Here is a 23168-nt window from a genome sequence, read left to right as displayed (position 1 = left end):
CCTAAACTACAGAAAATGAAAACCAGAAACAGCAAGACAAAACAATATTAAAATAATCAGGAGAAATCGTTGTTTTGTTTAGAAAAATAATCTTGTTTTCCCTTTGAATAGTTTATTTTTCTGACTCCACTGACAGATTTTTCAGGCATTAACTCAAGTCTTAATATCTTCAGTCATTTCTCTTCTCCAGTAAATGTATCTTGATTTAAGAATGTTTAGATATTTGTGCTGGAAAACAAGACAGAAACACTGAGGAAGAACAGAGTTTTTTGCGGTGTATTTAACGCAGGGTTTAATGACACAAGTTTGAGTTAATCTAGTTTAACTTCCCTGTTATCGCTTCATTAGTTGAAGGCCTTTACTCACACACACACACACACACACACACACACACACACACACACACACTCTGTCACTCACAGGTTTGTTTTGGTATCTCAGTGAGGACATTGCATAGACTTCCATTGATTTTATACCAGGTCAGTGATATTTTCTGTCACCTAACCCAAGCCCTATTCCTAAACCTGCCCATCACAGACACGTGCACAGCACTAGATTTAAATAAAAACTTCTTTTGGCAGATTTTAAACTAGTAAGAACCAGTCAAATGTGCTCACTAGTGATATTGTGAAATACTTTCACAACCAAGTGAGGACATTTGGTCTTCACAAGTATAGTCAAAACAAATATACTCACACACACAAACACACAGTGTAATTCCAGCATCATTAATGGGAATTACAAAGAAATTCAAACATAAAACATCCGTCCTCATGGAGATTCTGCTGTTTGATTTGTGTTCTGTGCTCATTAAGACTGACTGTAATGAGGAAAGCGAGTGTGAGTTTGTAATCAGAGCTTGAGTTTGACGTTCCACAGGGTTAACACTAGTTAAATATAACCCACATCACCAGCTTAGCCAACACGAGCCGACCGAGATCTGACCTGTGATGGACACACGGATCAAGAGCCTTTATGTCACTAAGGTCACTAAAGTTTGTATGAAAATATACACAGTACTGGAGTTAGAGAAAGATAACATTTTATATATATATATATATATAAATGGCATATATATAAATATATATATATTCTGTTAAAATCAGGAAAATGTAACAAAGCATAATTTATATAAAATTATATTACATTTTATTTATATTAAGCATGGGAAGTAGTTCATATTTATACTCTGGCTTTCAACTGTGTTTTAAAAATGTTTTATTTGTTTGTTTTCCCACCTGTCTGCCTTATCATAAGGGATATTATATCATTAAACTACTTCTATTATTTGATTTTATTTAAATATGGGGAAAATAAGTCCTTGTTTCAACAATATCTAAAAACAATTAAGTTTTAAAGAAAGCTTATGTAACATTTTAATGTTTTATTTAACTTTTATTTAATCTTTTTATTTTATTTCTTTATTTTTTATATGAATTGTTAAATAACTGTTACATTATTATTATTTATTTATCTAAAAAAAAAAAAAAAAAAAAAAAATTGCGCGCGCCCGATTCGAGGGGAGTGCTGCTAGAGGCCGGCGAGCGCGTTCACGGGAATGCGCACGCGCGTTTGAGCAAGGGGAGGGAGGTAAACAAGATGGCGGCAGCCTTGAAGCAGCAGCAGCTGTGAAGAACAGATGCGAGAAAATAAACGGATGAAGAGTAGAATAGGAATATAAGCTTGAGTTCCCGTCCGTCATCGAGCTGTGCTGATGAGAGCAGCTTCAGGTCAGTGTGTTCGACTAGTTTCTTCTCTGTCAGTGATGTGTGTTAGCCGCCGCCGCTAACCGCTGCCGATAAAACACTCTCATTCCATCGACACAAACATCGCGTTTGTCACTCAGATCCCTCACATACACATCAAATAACACACATGAACTCATGACGATGCGCGAGTGTTTGTGCTGAGCTGCGGGCTTTGATCGATTATCCGCATTACATGATCAGATGATCGATCAATCATCAAACATCTCTTTACTGTTTGATGATGTTTCATTCTCTACATTTCATATCATGTCACTATGGAAGCCCATTTCCGCCACATAAGGGAAAAAAATCATGCTTTGGTAAATCATAGTGACATTAAAAAGTCGTAATTTTGACTTTAGTATGTCATGATGATGATTTAGTATGTCATAATTTCAACTTTTAATGTCATAATTATGACCCCCCAAAAAAACAAAATTATGACTCGGTAAGTCATAATTATGAATTAATATATCATAACTTTGACTTTTTATCACATAATTATGACTTGCTATGTCATAATTTCAACTTTTAATGTTATAATTATGACATTTATGTCATAAATAAGATACCAAAGTATAATTGTTTTCATTTATGTGGCAGAAATGTACTTCCATACAGTCCTGACTGAGTTTAGTGGATATTATTTACTGCCTGAGTCTGGATTGTGTTTATTTCTCTCTGTTTGGTTATTATTACTCAATCAAAACAGTATTATGGTACATATATGGTGTCAGACAGTAATACTATGGTACTGGATGATTATCATAATGTTCATATACATAATACATAAAGGCAGCTATATATTTATATATGTATAAAAACGTTAATAATGTGAATAATATTATAAATATGTATAAAATGTTATTTGAAGAATTTTTAGTTTTTATTGCATTATTACTTTTTTTACACACTATTATTCTGTACTGTTAGATGTATTTAAATAAAATGTTAATCAGTTTATTTATTTAAATTGAATTAGTTATTTTTTATTTAATTTTTAATGTATTCATTATTTATTTAAATCAAGGTTTATTCATTAATTTAATTTAATCTTTTATATTTATTTATTTTTACATTTTTACATACATTTGTTTTTTCCACTCCTTTCTAAGCCCCAGTTTGGAAACCCCTGATATAATTAATATGTGTGTTTCACAGTTTAAGGTACACGTACAGACACTTGCTGTGTTTCAGTGAACATAATTTTGACATTGAGGCCTGTTTCACCACTTCATCATAAGCAGATTGTTTAGTGAGGGCTTTTGATTAATCTTGCCTCTTATTTCTCTTTCTTGTAGGTATTTATTTTGGATCTTGGACATGGATTTCCCGTAATGCTGAAGTGAAATCGCTAATCCTCATTCCTGATCGCAGCGTACCAAAGAGAGCGTTGACGTGCTTCTGGAGCTGTACGGGCCGAGGACCTACAGCTGGACATTCTGGATCTGACTGAAGCGGATTTGATTTTTCCTGTTCCTGCAGAGATGTCAAGAGGTCCAGACATCGGCTAATTAAAACCAGGAAACTATAAAACACTTGTTTGTTTCCCTGAGAGGTTGTTTTTGTGATTTTTTTTTTTTTTTTTTTTTTTTTTTTTTCTTTTTGGCTCACCGACCCAGCCGTCGAGCGATGCTGCGGTTTAACAGGCATTTGTTATTCTACTGACTGGTCTTCCCCAATCAGAACTGCTCCTCCGTTGCCTCGGAATACAAATATTCCCGACGAGCGATTGGGAAAGAGAGCGGGAGGCCGGAGAAGATGAGCGTAGGCGGTGAGCTCCAGCATCTGGACTACCTGACGGAGAATGAGCTCATGGGGATGGACACCTTCATCCACCGCATCGACTCCACTGAGGTCATCTACCAGCCCCGACGCAAGCGCGCCAAGCTGATCGGGAAGTACCTGATGGGCGATCTGCTCGGGGAGGGATCGTATGGGAAGGTGAAGGAGATGTTGGACTCGGAGACTCTGTGTCGCAGAGCCGTTAAGATCCTGAAGAAGAAGAAACTCAGGAGAATTCCCAACGGAGAGGCCAATGTGAAAAAGTAAGAGCTGCTTGCTTGCTTCATCTTTGATTTGTAACGTCACCATGACATCAAAATGAAAGGCACACCAAGGACGTTAAGAGCTGCTGGGCATTGACATAGATTTGATTCAGTTCTGGTCTCGATTCGATATCGATTACATGATGAGACATGATTCATTTCCAAGGCTCGAAACTAACTTTACCTGGTAGCACACCAACTTCAAAAGTTTAGGAGCACCAGCAATAATGTAGTAGCGCCACAACTACAAATTATATATATTAACAGATTTCTTTTATTTAAAAACAACTCCACACTTTGTAGAGATATAACAACAGTAGTGATGCACTGATCATGTTTTTCCATGGCCAGTTCTGATTTATTTTATTTTTTTTAACAAGCAAATTGGCCAATTCTGATAACGGTTGCCAATTTTTTTTTCTGTCTAAGCAAATTTATTTGTTGTTTATTTGCTCTATTACATATGGAAGCTTGTTTCCATATGTAATAGATAAAAAATAAAAAATAAAAAAGGTAATTGCAACTTTATCTCGCAATTCTGACTTTATTTCTCACAATTGCGAGTTTACATCTCGCAATTCTGACTTCTTTTCTCGGAATTGCATGATATAAACTCAGAATTGTGGGATATAAACTCTCAATTCTGACTGTTCACGCAATTCTGAGGAAAAAAGTCTGACTGACAATTGCGAGAAATAAAGTCAGAATTGAGATAAAAATTACCTTTTTTATTTTTTATTCAGTGGCGGAAACAAGCTTCCTTAATTACAGGCCTTAAACAAAAATATTGTACTGTAGCCATTTGAAATTAAAGGCAACCACTGCATTTTAAATATGATCCAAACAAAGATACACACATGTAGCATGAGCAGTTTTTTTTTATTTGAATTAGATTGTATAATTTCAAGTTTTAAAGTAAAAACAGAATGGTGTGACTTTAGATTTGTGAAATTAAGCTACATACAGTAAGACACACCTGCACAAAACAAAAACAGCACACGGACTGAATAAAAATGCAAATTCACTCTCTGACAGTAGGTGGCGCTTCACTTCCCGTTTACAGACTTCGTAATAACATTTTCACACATTTGTTGTCTTTGGATGGCAGGCGCTACAAATAATGTTTAGTAAAGTTTTGTACACGCATCAACTGAAAACAGCACAGACTAAAAGGTTCGTCAAAATGAGAATTGATTAAAATCTAATTCTATAAGAATAGTGTTCACACCACAACTATAACGATAACAGCACAGAGGAGCAATATCATTGGATGAACGATAAAAACATTGACAGCCAATCAGAATCCATTGTGCTCTATAGACAATGAACACAATGTTGTCATGCGTTTAAGTTATAGTTATCATTCTTGGTGTGAACAGTGTGTTCATGGTCATCCAGTTTGAAATGTTTACTACAAACAAGGAGGTTTTTCAGATTTTCTGTTGTGGTGTTTTCTCCGAATTTACGATTCTTTGCCGCCTTTAGCCGCTGGATCCTTTACTGGAAACCAAAAGTAACTCACTCCCGCTAAATGTTTACTCTTTGAATTCTTGCACCCGGGACCAAAACAAGTCGACAACATTGACTAAAAGTTTGCTATGAAGTATTTCCAACTAAAGCAAGGCGACTCTGGTAAGCGTATCCAGAGCAGACAGGTGGGAGTGGCCTTGGACAGCAACATGCCCAGTGCATTGTGAATGTTGAAGTTTTCCTACCTATTTGGCAAAAGGGAAGATGGCAGCCTTTTCTCAGTTTTCTCTAGTGAGGTAGCACAGATTTCAAAAATGGTTTTGCCTTCCTGTTGGTTAATGCTAATGCCAACCAAAAGTCAGACGGCTTTTAATCATTGTAATGCAGCCTTTCTCAGCCTTTCTCACTTAACGCTGGTGGTTAACCATGAGAAAATCTACCATTGTTCTTTTCTTCCCTTATTGAACGTCTGTATTACGTCACATGACAGAAGTGGAATGTTCATGTTTACTTTAACTTCACTTTAGAAATGTCTCTCATCTTTAGTTTTCTGGAGGTGTTTTCTGACACTCGTCATGTTCATTCTGTTCCTCCTGTGCTCTGAAATATCATCTTCTTGCTGTTTAATCACACAGAGCAGTTAAATTAATTAAAATTATGTGCAGTGAAGCCTCGGGCTTCTGCTTTAAATAGACGAGAGCTTTTGGACCGGCTTCAAAACCCTCGCATGCCAGGACACGTGTGTTTGGTCTGTCTTGGTTGAAAGCAAGTCTGTTAGACGATTAGTCCACGTGTGTTGACCGTGAGAGAGACCAGCTCTGAGCTACATAGACAGCACCCTAATAAGCCAGCATCCTATCTGAAATTAACCTCACTAGGAATAAAGTTTGGTGTATGTAAAGCTGTTGAAGTGGAGATTTCTGACTCAAACTCATCGCCTGTAAAGATATGTATTAGAGCTGCATGATTAACCGTTAAAAGATTCAAACACCCACGTCGTCTCATTCCTAAATGACGATTCGCATGCGTCTGTTAAACCTTTGACAAAATCACACTGGAACATTCAGGTCTGCGTTCACGCTGCTGCTGAGCCAGAGAAAGCAGTTGTCATTTATGAAAAAGCTTCACAAACAGTCTTTTCAACCACACATTATCATTTCTGTAATACAAATATTCATATTATCACAGAAGTACTGGAATAAAAGTTTATATTTCAGATATAAACACTGATGTCTTCGGCAGCGATCAAAATCACCTTTTGAAAGTAACTTGGCGCTTCAAATAACGTTTGGGTCAATTACACCGTTACACCAGTAACGACAAGTGACTGTTAAAAATGTATTTGTCATTGAATCATTCATTCAAGAGATTTGTTCAAAAATGCTGATTCTTCCAGTAAAGAAACAAATGAAGTTATGAGTGAGTCATTGAATCATTCATTCAACCTGATTGTTTTAAATAATTAATTCAGACGAATTAAACATTTTAAATAGACTGCAGCGATTAACATTTTGTCAGAACTTCTAGTAAATTTCATGTTATATTGTTTAGTTGTCTGCTCAAAATCATGGGAGAATCGTGATCTCTGTTTGAAACAAAAAAAATTCTCAATTTATCCAGAATCGTGCAGTTCTAATATGTATTGTAATTGAAATCTACAGCTGCAAATAGATAAAGTGCAATAAAATTGATGTTTTCTTTCCACTAGTTTGAAATAAGACATGTTATGGAAGCAAATTAGACCAAAATCTATATTAAAAAAACTATATTTTTGCCTTAAACATTCTGCAGTGTGACACGTTTTTGTGATGAGTTTAAAGCATAAGTTCCGTCACCAGAATAGTACGCGCGCCGCCCAATTTTTGTAACCGTGCGGGTCTCAAATGCGCATTGAATTTATTTTTTACCACTAATCAGTTGTCTCACAAGGTGGCAGCGCTGGACCGAGCCGTTGTTTCACAGTAGGAAACAAAACTAAAGAGACGGAACAACAAAATACCGGAGACTGCAACAACAGCAGACGCCAGCGTTGACAAGCGCTTGTGTGAGGGGGTTAAGAGATAGGCTCAACTTTAGTTTAAAAGTAGGGCTGGGCGATTTTTCCGAAAAAAATTTTTGCCTCGATTTTATTATTTTTAAGTTGAGAAATCTCGTTTTTGAATAAAAAAAAATGTTAACCAATAGGGATGCACGAATATGAAAAATTTTGTCCGATAACCGATAACCGATAATTCTTGTAATTTTTTAGGAGAGCCTAATTAAAGACAAAAGTTTCACCATTAAAAGCAATGTCCCAAGCACACAATTACAATGTTCACGTTATAATTTTATGTAGCTTATATGACAGACTTGTGCTGCACGTTGCACTTAACTGTATTTTCCTAAGTGATTTTCAATCATTTTTCAAGCAATTCAAATCATAGTGAACAGTGCACATCTGAAGTGTCTCAGCTGAAGGAAATAATCCATTATTTATCGGCTTTAATATATCGGCCAAATTTTCTTACTGGGCCAATAACTATAACATTAAAAATGAGCATATATCGGCCCATACCGATATGGTGGCCGATTATATAGTGCATTCCTAATAACAAACTTTACAATTAGACATGTTGACAATTCAGCAATGATAACAGTTAAGACAAGAAAATGATCCGACCGCATGATGGCGCACCTGATTAACCTCTCTCGTGTGACGTAGAACACATCGCTAGTCTTAAGTGGCTGTTCGCTCAGAAATGCATTATTGAAACTTTATTCAAAGTTTTTAACCTTTTTTAACTGTACCGCCACGTTTTTAGTTAATCATATTGTAGTTACTTTGAGTTGACTAGTTAAACATAGAAAAAAAATCGTGACTCAGTCAATCATTCTGAAAAAATCTAGATTTTATTTTATTTTTTTTGCCATATCACCCAGCCCTATTTAAAATAGTGCAAAGACATTTTTATCCATCATAACTTCTGGAGAAAAATAGCATATACTTTGGTCTTAAGTCGTTAAAAACTGTTGTATTTATTCTATGTTCAGTTTAAATGTGCAATTTCATGCTACCGAAAGAATCTAGCAGTGTGTGTGTGTGTCCTTATATGGCTGGAGTGCTGCTGTGTTCATTGACAGCAGCGATTAGGCAGCAGGCCTCGACTGGCAGGCGCACGCGGAACATGACGGGCATTGCATAACGTGTCCGCCGTTCCCATGGTCACGCCGGAGGAATGCGGCGGAGCCTCCGGCTTCGACCAGGGAACGAGGTCAGTGGAATACAGGAGAGCGAGACGCAGTAAAAGGAAACGGGAAGTGCATCAGCACGACTTCAGTGACATTGAGCATTAAAGAATGAAGCTCTGTTTGGCTACCATGTGCTCAATGTGAGATAAGACATCTTGTTGTTTTGGCCAGATTCTAAAGCAGCTTTGTGTGTGTGTGTACATGCTTTAAAGAAGGGAATCCCAGAATGCACGTGACGTGCTCAGTAGAAGAAATAAATGCAAGATAGTTGGCGAGAGATGTCAAGAGAAATAATGATAATTAATGTAAATAAGAAGCAGGAAAACATTATTTAGAGGTAATTAAATCTGATTTAAAATTAAATGTTTTGAGATTATTGAAGAAAAATCAAAGCAATTGATGTTTGGCTTTTCACAACTAGTGACTACTGGAAGGAAAACATCTAAAATACACTGTTTTATTGCACTTGATCTATTTGCGTCTGTAGATTTCAATCTCAATACATCTCTTTTACATATTCAATACATTTCAGAAAACTTGTAATACAGACAATGTTTGCAATTCAAATGTAATCAACTATGGTTATATTTATTTGGTAATGTTCGCAGGCAATTTCTGAGTGAAAATGGTTCCGAAGTAAATGGTTCAGTGTGTTTTCTCAGTTCAGTGTGGTTGGCTGTTGTCCATGTCGGTCAGATGGCTGATAAACACATGCACATGCACTAGTGTGTGTTTGCATCAGCCTGCAGCTATTTTGGTTGTGTGGAAACACGGCCCGTCTCTGCTGATCACTACACATATTTCGCTCACTCACTCTTTCCTCATACTTTCTCATGTCTGTCTCAGAGTCTTTGTGTCCTGATGCTGTTCATGTCAAACTTTCAGTGAGATCAAAAGTCACGATTTGTCTGAATGTTCACTTACACTCTTAGCAATAAAGGTAGTGTTAATTTTGTCAGCAATTTTTAATGTAGACTTAGTCCTGTGACAAATGTACTTTTTAGTTGTTATCATATTTAGTAGGTGTGTGATGAGATCTTGTAGCATACAATATCAAAACCTGACCATATTTCTTATCGAGGTGAAAGGCCGTTTTGTGGCAAGACCTTTTTCCAGTGTTTGCATTATTTTGTTTTGTCTTTTACTGCATATAATAATAATTCAAACTCAGAAAGTAGAACCTAAGTGACATTTGTGATTATTGTGATTATTTTTAGGGCTGTCATGAAAAAAAAATCCTCTATTACCAGTGTCGATTAACCGGCAAAATACCAGAAGTGTCTCATTCCATGAATGAGAATCCATTTTTAAGGCTGCACAATATATTAAAACCATAGTGCTGTAGTGAAATCACAAAGGCTGCGATACATCAATACATTTCTAAAACTTCATCATGATTTCAAAATAAAAGTTTAACCCCTCGCTTTGAGTTTGTATGGTTTAATGTCCACATGTATTTGTTCAAGAAATTACAGTGGCTGTCACATTTCTATCATAAAGAAGTGGCCAAATATTAAAGATTAAGTGAAAATTTGAGTTAAATGTTGTTTGGCCAATATTAAAGGTTTTCACCCAAAAATTAAAATTCTGTCATTAATCACTCACTCTCATGTCGCTCCAATCCCGTAAGATCTTTGTTCATCTTCAGAACACAAATTAAGATTTTTTTGATGAAATCCGTGGGCTCTCTGATCCCTCCATAGACTGCAACACAATTACCACCATCAAAGCCCAGAAAGGTTGTAAAGACATCGTTAAAATAGACCATGTGACTGCAGTGGTTCAACCTTAATGTTATGAAGCGACGAGAATACTTTATTCAACAATTTCTTCTTCCATGTCATTTTCCTACGCCATTGACGTTGTAAACACAGTGCAGCGCTTCCAGGTTCTACGTCAGAAGTGTTTGGTTTCCACGTGTTGGTTTTCCTAAATCTTGAAACTTTTAGTTTTACAAATGGCAACAACCTTTGAAGGATGAAAAAATAATGTTTTTGGTCATCACATTAAAAATAACATTTAAACTGGACAATATTTAGAGCTTTGAAGTGCTTCACAGTTTTTCCAGCACTTCAAAGCTCTCGAAAAATGCTTGAATTTCACTCTAGAAAAGTTGTATGAACCCTGAAATGAATAATGTTAAAACATTTGACTATTTCTGCCACAATACCATGGTTACAGTTAGCGTTACTATATTAAATCCATGGTGATTTGTGGACTGAAAAACCTTCTATAACTTGTTCATTTATGGCACAATGTTTCTTCTGGTTTCCACGTCTGAATTCTGTGCTGAATTTGAATACTTCTCACTAGATCTCACAGCGATGTTATTAATTCTGCAGCGAATTCAAACCTTTTGCATGTTGAATTATCCGTCAGTGTTTTTATGATGCATTAAATGGTGTGTGATTGTTATCAGGTTGTTGTTGCTGCGTCTACATTCAGATGTTTTTTGTTGTTCTCCTGCAGGGAGATTCAGCTGCTAAGACGACTACAGCACAAAAATGTCATCCAGCTGGTGGACGTGCTGTACAACGAAGAGAAGCAGAAAATATATCCTTTACACCAAGAGTGTGTGTGTGTGTGTGTGTGTGTGTGTGTGTGAATGCGCATGGATGCGTGTGTGATGCGGATGTGACTAAGCATGCTGTGCTGCGTCAGTCTCCCAGCATTCACGCTCTGTCTTCAACACTCAGTGTCTCAGTTTGTAGAATGCTCAAATGATCTGCTGAATTTGCCTTATGTGCAGTATTGAGTTGCTGTACCCCACAATGCAGTGCTTTCAACAGGACCTTCCAATTCCAGTGTGTCTTTTTTTTTTGTTGTTGTTGTTGTTTTTGCTCAGGTTCTGCTTTTATAGAATCCACCGTGTTTGGAACAGAACACAAGCATACTGTTTACTGACTACTAGTGGTTGTCCCATATATCACCAAGGGTGATATTTGTCATTTTTTGTCAATGATGTGTCATAAGCAGGACTTTTATTTTGAAATCATTGAAGACTTTCACGCTCCTGTCTTCATAAGTGTACTTTGCATATCAATCACCCCGTTCCTGTCGGTCATAGTTCTGACAAACAGGTCATTCAGCGGTTGATCATCTCAGAAATTTTTATTTTGTATTCGAATAAAAACATCTGTATTTCATGCAGAGACTCTCCTTATGTGTTTACATGATGATGCATTTAAAAGTTAATGACCAAACGTATCTTTATAAAAGTTCACAATGCTGTTGCAGATGAAATATAATGTGGTTGACATATTTTTTCGTCAGGTTAGATACTGATTATTAATAACTCAAACCCCTTTATCTTTACCTCTCTCTACACATCCGCCATGTTTGTAGTTTTTAAACACTTTTTGTTTGTGTTTGTATTAGCCGTTAGAGTGTGAACAGATCTGCACTTCGAATTCTAAGCAGAAAAAGTAGACCGTCCGGGATTCTCTGGAATAATCATTCCATATACTACGATTTGGGACACACAAATTCTAGTTTCAAATTCTATTTAGGATGGATAGTATGCAAATTGGGACGCAGCTTTAGTGAACAATGGAAATGGAATGGAAAGTGGAGCGTGTTGCATTGTGGGATATGGTTTAAGCACTCCAACTTTTTATTAAAATGTGGTTCTTTTGGCAGTAATTATTGTTATTTTAGTACTATGTAATTATTATATTTTATATACTGTTAGAAGTTTTGAATTAGCATTTATTAGTTTTTGTATGTTTTTGTTTTGTCTTTAGTTTTAGCTTCTTCTTTTTTAAGTTATTTCCAGTTAATAATTTTAGTGCTTCAACTAATAATATACATTTAAACACATTTTGCCCTAATACACATTTTAAATATAAAAGACATCATTTATATTTTATTTCAGCTTTATTTCAATGAAGAAAATAGTTTTTATTGATAATAACCCTGGTCTCGTGTCAAGTCCACTGACTGTAACACTGAAGTGTTTTCACAGAGTCTGATGTATGTATTGTGGAAAGCACTATACAATTAAATGTGAATTGAATTGACATGATGTTTGATTTTGGTTGGTTGTTCCTTGACCTCTGGCTCACGTATATGGTGATGGAGTATTGTGTCTGTGGAATGCAAGAAATGTTGGATAGCGTTCCAGAGAAAAGATTTCCAGTATTTCAAGCTCACGGGTGAGACGCCAACCATCAGATAAAACTCACACTTCTCTGAAAACACACTGCACTGCATTTCTGATGACTTGAGAGTCTCTGATGCATCTCTATCTGTCACTTTGATGGACGTTTGATGATCCGTCATGGTCTATTTTTAGCTTTTTGATATTTGCCTCATTTCTTTCACACATTTCACACATTAATCACACGTTTGTCTTTCTGTGGTTCTTCCCGTGTCTCTTTCAGGTACTTTTGCCAGCTTCTGGATGGTCTTGAATACTTGCACAGCCAGGGAATTGTACACAAAGATATTAAACCAGGGAATTTGCTGCTCACTACAGACGGGGCGTTGAAGATCTCTGACTTGGGTGTAGCAGAGGTGAGATGTCCGTCTGTGTTCTTGTGTCCACTTCTCTTAAAGTTGGCATGAAAGAGAAGTTGCGCTGGTCTTTTCTTCCCTATTGTGTCGTGTATCCGAATGAAGTGCTTCTCAAACAAGAACAAATGTAGGGCGGGGCTTGATTTTGTCTGTGGGGAATTGATTGGATGGTTGTGGTTTGCTATTGGTGGATCTCATGTGAGTGACAGGTTGCCCCGCCCTCGTCATCAGAGAAGAGAAGAGATGCTGCAAGAGGGAGATTACCAGGAACATGAATTTAACACAATGATGTGAACGGATAAATCATTAATAATAAACACTGCAATATTCTATAAAAAAAAATATGAATTTTTGATTTCGTATTGTCTTAGGATCCTGTAGTAAACACTGAAAGAGGAAATTCAGAAAGAAGCGTAAACAGACTAAATGTGTTCACAGACTGTATGCATTTATCTCTGACCTTTGACCTCCAGGCACTCCACCCCTTTGCGGAGGACGACACGTGTCGGACGAGCCAGGGGTCGCCAGCGTTTCAGCCACCAGAGATCGCCAACGGCCTGGACACGTTTTCAGGGTTTAAGGTGGACATCTGGTCTGCTGGGGTCACACTGTGAGTTCATCTCAGACTCCGTCAGCAGCGCAGCTTCATGTTGTTGGTGATGCAAACATACTGTGGTTTATTGTAAACAGAGACCTGCGGAGCTGGTGGGCGGAGTCTGGCTCAGGCCAATAGAGTGAATCAGTGCCCGCCCACTTTTCCTCATAGGGATTTTTAAAAAAGTCTTGTTAAAGCGTTATAAGCCATGAACCGAACCAAACCAGCCAGCTACGAGGAACATTACAAAGTTTGGTCTGAAGCAAAAAAAGTATTTGAAAATCAGACTGAACTTAGTGAGCAAAAGAACTACAATCCCATGATGCACTGCCAATGACAATTAAATTTAAAACGCTTTTCTTTTTAGAGCTGCTTTTGATTGATTACTCTGCTTTACTCAAATTTTCTGTACGGCATCATGGGTAGGGATGGGTATCGAGAACTGGTTCCAAATATCCAAGAACCGCTCGCAGCAGGTCTGTTTTTAGAGGTTTATAAGTTATCGTAAAAGTCAGTTTCCCTTTGGAGAAAATGGAGTATTTACTTCCAGAATCTGACAGTCGCGCTCTATAAGTGAATCCATAAGACGCTCCGATTCCTTGCTTGTAAAACTAAACAGAGTTTTCTCATTTTCTCCATTGCATTTGAATGTGTTCTGATGTCATTTAAGCCAGTAACCCACAATACCTTTCTCTTTCCCACTCACAGATACAACATAACGACGAGCCTGTACCCGTTTGAAGGGGACAACATCTATAAGCTATTTGAGAACATTGGGAAGGGTGACTACACTATTCCGGAGGAGTGCGGCCCGCTGCTCTCAGACCTGTTGAGAGGTGAGCGCTTTAAACCACAGGACTCGTTTGACTTTTAGTTCATCCAAAAATGAACATTTACTCACCCTCAAGATGTAAGTGACTTGTATGGCCTGAGGATGAGTAAATTAAAAGCAAATTTTCATTTTTGGGTGAACTATCCCTTTAATATTTCTGTGTTTCAGGGTTATTGTCATTAACTAAAACCTTTTTCTGGCCATAAATACAGCTGTGGTAGCTGGCAATCAGTCAATCATTCTGTGATTATAGAAATGCATCCTGAGTTCAGGTTAAAGACAACATGAAATTAAAATTATTTACTTGATTATTAAATGTGCATTACCTTATTGTGTACAATCAGCATTGTTTTTTTCTTGGCTGTGCTGTAATTCATAGGTTTGACCTTTAGATGGCGACATTGTGACACTAATGTTCAACACTGATGTTGTGTTTGAGAGCATTATCATCACAATCTCAGAGCAAACACTGATGAAACTTCAGTTAAAGCAGACGTACACACACAGGCAATTATTTGTTTGAGTGCGAAGCTCTGCTGTTCCTTCATCTGACGTGTTTTTATCTGCAGGGATGCTGGAATATGATCCTGTGAAGAGGTTTTCAATACAGCGTATCAGACAACACAAGTGAGTCCATCAGTCCTCATACTGACACACAGTCCAGAATTACATGAACAACACGTTCAGATCACCTGCTGATAAGCTGAATATGAAAATATGCAGTTTTGGCCTTAAAGAGGATCTATTATACCAGTCTTGATGTTATTTTCAGGCTCTACTAGAACAGGTTGATTATTTTCCTCATATTCTCCATTGTTCAGCTCCTCTCTTCCCAGTCTGTCAGTAACGCTCTGTTTAGTTCCTGTCTCTATGAAGCCCCGCCTTCTGAGATTGGTCGGCTGGAGCAGTGTGTTGTGATTGGTGTTTGGGAAATGTCCCACCCCTTACCATAACCGCCAGTTTCAACACACTGCTAACTAACTCAACCAGGCCCCGCCCCTTTATTTATTTTATTTTTTTCTTCCTTTATTTTCGACAAATTCAAATTCTGCTGTAAAGCAGCTCTGAAAAGACAGTGTCATTATTCAGCTCAATGTTGATTGTGTCAATGTTGCAAAATTCAATCATTTTCCAAACATTGTTCATTCTTTCCTCCTCAAAAGACAGTAATTTAACTGCCCAATTCTGACAGAAACGTTATCAAAACTATTAGTTCACTGGAATCGTTAAGTGGGAGCAGAATCAGTGAATTCCATTTGATTCCAGTGAACACAGATTACGTGAACACAAAGCTGGGAGTGGGAGGAAGAGGAAGTGGAGAATAGTGAGAGTGGGAGAGATGAGCTAGAAATAAACATGGCCTGGATTTGAGGAGATCTTCAGGATGAGGTAACTGATGCGGTTTCCATGGATACGGAAGAGCTCGCGAAGACTTGCAGAAATGATGTTTGATCTCACCTGAGGACAGTGTTGCTCTGAGATATTAGAATGATTTCTGAAGGATCATGTGACACTGAAGACTGGAGTAATGATGCTGAAAATTCAGCTTCAAACACAGGAATAAATTACACTTTACTATATATTCACATAGAAAACAGCTGTTTTACATTATAATAATATTTCACAATTTTACTGTATTTTTGATCAATTAAATACAGGTTTGGTGAGCAGAAGAGACTCTTTCAAAAACATAAAAAAATCATAACCATTCCAAACTTTAGGCTGGTTGGTGGTGTATCATTTAAAGCAGGTGAAACTAGTGTAATTACACTAAAATCATCCACTTCTTCAGTGTTTCTTCATATATATGAAGTGTAATTACATGAGTTTTACCTGCTTTAAATGATATTAATCAGCTGTGTTTAGATTTTATCTTAAGAACTAGTCTGAACAGCTAGCAGTTAACCAATGGGTAATCAGTCTTACTTTTTACATTCAAATTGCAACTGGCTGCAGATGATGATATCCAGCACGATTGGTCCCAACGGTTATTTCCTTTTCCTGTTTAGCTGGGTCCGTAAGAAACACCCGCCTTCGGAGCCGCCCGTCCCCATCCCACCCAGCGCAGAAACACGGGACCCCTGGCGCAGCATGACGGTTGTACCATACCTGGAGGATCTCCATGGTTACACTGAGGAAGAGGACGATGACGAGCTGTTCGATGGGGAAGATGACATCATATACACTCAGGACTTCACGGTACCAGGTAAGCGGGTCACAGGGGGCGGAGTCTAATTGACACGTTTACATCTGGTTAGTAGTCTGCATGTGCACAGAGGCGTTTTCATGATTATGTTCAGCAGCGTCACTCACGTCACTGTTATTTTTCCACTTCCCAGGCCACATTTTTACATGAAAAATAGATCCTTGTTACACAGAAACTTTTTATTTGTCTCATGAGGAGGTGTTAGAGGAGAATGACTCAAAGAGTGAGGACAGAGAGGGTAAAGTGAGGACATTTTGGCCGGTTCTCACTTTCTGAGCCTTTAAAGGCCTGTTTGAGGGTCAAGACTTGGTTTTAAGGATCAGGTTATAATGAGGTTAAAGGATTAGTTCACTTCAGAATGAAAATTCCCTGATAATTTCCTCTCCCCCATATCATCCAAGATGTTCATGTCTTTCTTTCTGCAGTGGAAAAGAAATGAAGGATTTTGAGGAAAACATTCCAGGATTTTTCTCCATATAGTGGACTTCACTGGGGTTCAACGGGTTGAAGGTCCAAATGTCAGTTTCAGTGCAGCTTCAAAGAGCTCTACATGATCCCAGACGAGGAATAAGAGTCTTATCTAGAGAAACCATCGGACATTTTCTAAAAAAATAAAAATTATATACTTTTAACCACAAATGCTCATCTTGCACTGCTCTGTGATGCTCCACGCATTACGTAATCATGTTGGAAAGGTCACACGTGACGCAGGCAGAAGTACCGATCCAGTGTTTACAAAGCAAACGTGCAAAAACTAAGTCAAACGTCCTTTACAAAAAAATGGTAAAACAATGATGTCAGACAATTTTGAAGTTTGGAGGAGAAAATTAGTTTTTTGCCCTACTGCGGTACTTCCACCTACATCACGCGTGACCTTTCCAGCGTGATAACGTAATGCGTGGAGCATCACAGAGCAGTGCAAGACGAGCATTTGTGGTTAAAAGTGTATAATTATTATTTTTTTTTTTTTTTTTAAATGTCAGATGGTTTCTCTAGATAAGACTCTTATTCCTCGTCTGGGATCATGTAGAGCTCTTTGAAGCTGCACTGAAACTGACATTTGGACCTTCAACCCGTTGAACCCCAGTGAAGTCCACTATATGGAGAAAAATCCTGGAGTGTTTTCCTCAAAAACCTTCATTTCTTTTCAACTGAAGAAAGAAAGACATGAACATCTTGGATGACATGGGGGTGAGGAAATTATCAGGAAATTTTTATTCTGAAGTGAACTATTCCTTTAAGGGTTGGTTTAGGGTTCAGGTTAGAGTCATCAGCGCTGCTGTGTTTGTCAGTGTGTTCGTCACTGAACCTCCAGACGTGTTGTTTTGAACAGGGCAGGTTCCAGAGGATGAGGAGGATGAGGAAGAGCGTGCTCCAGAGCGCACCTGTGCTGTGGCCAAGCCGGTGTGTGTGAACGGGACGGAGTCTGCGGCACTGAAACCCAAATCCGAGCGGCGCTCCAGCTCTTCCTCTAATCCATCCAGAAAGGGCATTTCTGCCGCCAGCAAGATCCGCAAACTTTCCACCTGCAAGCAGCAATGACCCGATCCGGCTGTTGTGCTGCACACCTGCGCCTCCTCTGTACAGGTGAGAGATGACAGGTTGACTGCAAATCCAGCAAAAGATGAAGAGATGCTTGTCATGTTTTTGAAAGAAGTCTCTTCTGCAAAATTACAGTGAAATATTACAATTTTAAACTGTTTTCTATGTGAATATATAGTAAAGTGTAATTTATTCCTGTGATCAAAGCTGAGTTTTCAGCATCATTACTCCAGTCTTCAGTGTCACTATTTCAAACTTAAAATCTTCAAACTTCCAGCTTTTTAAAACTACTTCAAACTTTCTGGTCAAACATCAATGTTTGTCATGATGAACTTTTTTTATCTAGTTTTAAAGTGTAATTTTTTTCAAAATGGTTACTGTGTTTTTGATCAAATAAATGGCGCCTTGGTCTAGGGCTGCCATCCAATAGTCGACTGAACGGGAAGTTTAGTCAGGGAGTGTGTGTGTGTGTGTGTGTGTGTGTGTGTGTGTGTGTGTGTTCAGGGTGGGGTTCCTCTCATGCTGATGAGATGCCGCAGTGAATGTGATGACTCAGTCTCCCTCCATTGCTCGCTCTCTCTCTCTTTCTTTCTCTCTCTCTCTCTGTGTTGTGATTGGACTCTGAGTGTTCAGTGCTCATGGCTGATGGAGCCGGTGACTCAGACTCTTCTCTCTCTGCGTCTGTCTATATATAGCGCACTGGAGCGCTCTCATCTTCAGCTCTGCTCGATTGGATGCAGTTGGATGGAAACCTGTTTACACTTTCATCTCACAATATACGGAAATTGCAAATGCAAAGGCCTCAAATCACAATGTGTAACGAGAACGGCGCATAATGAATCTAAAGCAGATCACGCTGATGCTTACAGGATTGATCATGATAGAAATGATCTTTTGTACAAAGAAAATGAAGCCTATTTTAAGGCTTTTTGCATTTGGACATTAATGAGAATTTGCAGTAAAATGTCTCATTTTTCACTCTAATATGAGGAAAATGTTATTGTCTGTCATTAATACTGTAATACATTTTTTGGACGCAATTTTTATAATTAAAATGAATACCTTGCTGCATAAGTACATTTACAAAATATACATTTATTTCATTTATATTTAAAATGTTTTTATATTTAAAAAAATTTATTTAAAATTGTTTAATAACATATATATTATAATATAATATATATTATATTATGTTATATAAATATATATATATATATTTTTTTTTTTTTTACATTGCTCTAATATTATATGAAAATAAGCTTGTTTTTCTTTTTGCAAATGTTTTGATTTTGGGATGAAATTAGAGATGCTCGATATATCAGCCACCATATCGGTATCGGCCGATATATGTTCATTTTTAATGTTATTGTTATCGGCCTGATAAGATGATATTAAAGCTGATAAATAATGGATTATTTCCTTCAGCTGAGACACTTCAGATGTGCACTGTTCACTATGATGGTTATAAATTGCTTGAAATATGATTGAAAATCACTTCAAAAATGAAAACACAGTTAAGTTCAACATGTGCAGCACAAGTCTGTCATATAAGCTACATAATATTATAATGAGAACATTATAATTGTGTGTTTGGGACATGGCTTTTAATGGTGAGACTTTTGTTTTTGTAATCAGGCTTTCAAAAATTTTTAGATTTATCGGCCAATATATTGGTTATCGGCTTTTAAATATAAAGAATTATCGGTATCGGCCGAAATTTTCATATCCGTCAGTGTTTGTTAGGTTGTAAGCATTTAATATTTAATTTTTTTCATTATTATTACCTCATCAGTGCTTTGAATCAGTGACCGTTTGTTGAAAACAGCCGGGAACAATTTCTGTTTGTACTAGCAATTTATACTATTTTACAAATAAAACAATTCAAATAAGTATAAATATGTAACATTAAGATGTTATTAAAAAAATTATCATATTTAATCAAATGTGAAATTTTAGAATAGACTGAAATAGTAAAACCTCCTTTTATTTACGACTTCGGAAAATCATTGTTTTACAGTGTTTGTTTCTGCTGTTACTGTACGATCAGTTGATTGGTTCTGTTGTTAATACAGTCACTCAGTCAGACGTTCCCTCATTAGTGTTCATGTCTTCGTTCTCTCCCTCTCTTCTCCACAGGTTTATGTTGTTTCCCAGCAGTCGATACTGAACGCTGTTCCCGACGCACATTTTTCTGCCATGATGATGAACTCAAACACGGTGCCAGGACACTCGTTTCTCTCGTCTGTCTCGATCTGGAACGGACTGACTTGACTTGAGAATGCTGTTCCCACAATCCTCCTCTGTCACTGAGGATCATCCGTTCGGTTTCTCCTCGCGCCTCGATCCCCATCAGCACCCGAAGACGTGCGGACGATGCACCTTCCGTTTAGTTTTAGACCGTCTTTTAATTTACAGTTATTACCTGCAGTTTAAGATGCAGATGGTTTGATGTAAAGAATGACATCAGTTATTGTAGAGAAAATATGCTGCAGATGATGATGATGATGATGATGATGATGATTATACCAATGTTAAACTAAAAACTGCATGCTGTGACGCGTTCGGAGAGGACGGTGGACGGAGAGCTGCTCGCCGCAGGACGTTTGGGTTCATTTTTCCCCATTTGGTTTGTTTTTCCCGATAAATATTTTTTAAGTATTATTTATATAAAACACATCCCAACTGAAGCTGAGGCTCATGGTCCTTTATTTGCATGCTTGTATGATTGGAAAACGGTGTTTCGCCACAACAAGCTTGGATGGAAAGTATTGGGTGTTTTGCTTAACCATTAATGTTTTGCTGGGTTCACGCCACGTCATAATTACTGTAACTTCAAGATGCCAACATGTGACATTCTACAAAGTAGGAGCTCAGAAAATTCCCAGCTTACAAGTTGTAATTACGAGTTCTATTAGGATGTGAACACTTTTCACAAGGTGGAATCTGGTAATTATGACATGGCGTGAGCACACTTAAATACGGTCTGAAAAATCTACAGAGAGGTTTGGAAATTTGAGTGGAATTTCGAAAATGTATAGGACTAACCTATACATTAAAGACTATAATAGTATCTCAGCTAAAATGAAGTTTAACGTGAACATTCTGTGAAACATCTCACTTTGTGCTCTACATAAAGAGACACGTGGATGAATAGATGGCAGATCGGTCAGGTTTTAGTGAAGTATCCGCAGTCTGTTCTTCTCTGTGTGTCATCGGTGCTTCTGCATGCAGGACTCGAGCGCATCGACTCATCAGTGACGCCTTCAGCTGCTCAAACACTGAGCCTTTGATCTTCTGCTCCGGCTGCCGTTACTCATCTTCAGCATCTTCACGTTCTGCAGGGTTTGGCTGTTCTGCACGTCTTCAGATCTTTAAGTGAGCAAGTGTTCTCATGAAACAGTGAGATCTATACAAAAACCATCCGAAAAACAAATGATCCCAGAACAGATTTAAAAAAATAACATCGTTGTGACTCTGGATTCTGATTGGATGAGCCGTGGTTGTATAATTGCTGGTAAACCGTTACATCACATTATTCAGATACTATTATAGTTTGTATTAACGTTTCTAATTCGTTTTTAGCTATTTTTTGTCATTTTTATAATTTTTTTTAAAAGGGTCATGACATGAGAAATAATTTACCTTGATCTTCTGACATATTAGAGGTCTTTGTACCATTAAAACATTCCTGCAAGTTTCAGAGCTTAAAACGTCCTCCTCATTATAAACAAAGCATTTATTTAATCAAGCTCCAAAAACAGCTTCTTTTTGATATTGTGGGATCTGTGATGTCACATGGGCAAATGACTGCCTCCAGAGCAAGACATCAACCCCGCCCACTGGTGCAATAGGCTCCACCCCCTGGCGTTCAGTCACTTAACGGCTGACATTTGCCTACACTGGATGTGAGCGTCGCGTCAAAAGCAAATAGAAGTCATTATAATGACTGATGCTGTCTACACTGATACAGTATACAGATGTGTGTTCAGTTTCTGACACACGCTTGAGTCTGTCGACAACAGGACAAATGGAAGAACGTTCGCTTTGACGCATCTAGTTTAAACAGCTTAAAAATTATTTTTCTTTCTTATACACTCTGTTCCAAATTATTATGCAAGTGACATATCAGTAGGATTTCAGTACAATAAACATTCAGATTTTAGTTTTTCTAAGAAAGTGTTTGTTTGTTTATCCATGTTTTTTTAGATAACTGGTATCAATCTCAGACAAAATAATTTGCCAGGTCTACTTAGGTAAATGGAAACCCTACTTAGAGGTTGTTCCACATTATTAAGCAAGTCACAGTTCTCATGCAATATGGGGAGGAAGAAAGATTAAAAGGGCAGCTATAAAAAGCCAGTGTTGAGCAGCAAACGGGTATTTGAAGCTGCCGGAGTCTCTGGAGTCTCAAGAAGCTCTCCATGCAGGCTGGCAGTTATGTGTAAAATTGCATTTTAGCCACCCCTAACCAAACCTCACAAAGAGAAACATTTACAGTGGGTGTAGAAATACATTTTCAATGTATATACACTGTATATACAGTTGCAAGAATAAGTATGTGAACCACTTGCAGAATCTGTGAAAATGTGAATAATTTTAACAAAATAAGGGAGATAATACAAAATGCATGTTATTTTTTATTTAGTACTGTCCTGAGTAAGATATTTTACATAAAAGATGTTTACATATAATCAACAAGACAAAAAAAATAGCTGAATTTATTAAAATGACCCAGTTCAAAAGTTTGTGAACCATTGATTCTTAATCCTGTGTGTGGTTACCTGGATGATCTACGACTGTTTGTTTGTTGTGTGATGGTTGTTCATGAGTCTCTTGTTTGTCCTGAGCAGTTAAACTGAGCTCTGTTCTTCAGAAAAATCCTCCAGGTCCTGCAGATTCTTCAGTTTTCAAGGATTTTTTGCATATTTGAACCCTTTCCAGCAGCGACTGAATGATTTTGAGATCCATCTTTTCACACTGAGGA

At 37.5% G+C, this 23168-nt stretch overlaps 1 protein-coding gene across 2 annotated transcripts; it reads left to right on the top strand.

Annotated features, from left to right (window-relative positions):
* Positions 1-1557: 1557 nt before the first annotated feature.
* LOC127496481 (serine/threonine-protein kinase STK11-like) lies at positions 1558-20871 on the top strand. 2 transcript variants are annotated; one of them, XM_051864235.1, is made up of 11 exons: positions 1558-1730; positions 3050-3796; positions 10964-11047; positions 12559-12648; positions 12877-13009; positions 13483-13619; positions 14313-14440; positions 15006-15063; positions 16446-16642; positions 17976-18229; positions 20321-20871. In XM_051864235.1, exons 2-10 carry the CDS (start codon positions 3510-3512, stop codon positions 18182-18184), a joined length of 1323 nt encoding a protein of 440 aa, XP_051720195.1. In that variant the 5' UTR covers positions 1558-1730; positions 3050-3509; the 3' UTR covers positions 18185-18229; positions 20321-20871. The 2 variants fall into 2 exon arrangements, with proteins under 2 accessions (XP_051720195.1, XP_051720196.1); XM_051864236.1 differs by having other exon boundaries at positions 1564-1730; positions 3126-3796.
* Positions 20872-23168: the final 2297 nt, after the last annotated feature.

Source organism: Ctenopharyngodon idella, chromosome 2, assembly GCF_019924925.1.
Source record: "Ctenopharyngodon idella isolate HZGC_01 chromosome 2, HZGC01, whole genome shotgun sequence".
NCBI lineage: Eukaryota > Metazoa > Chordata > Actinopteri > Cypriniformes > Xenocyprididae > Ctenopharyngodon > Ctenopharyngodon idella.
The sequence above is the reverse complement of the archived record's forward strand: the minus strand, read 5'-3'. Positions and strand labels throughout refer to the sequence as shown.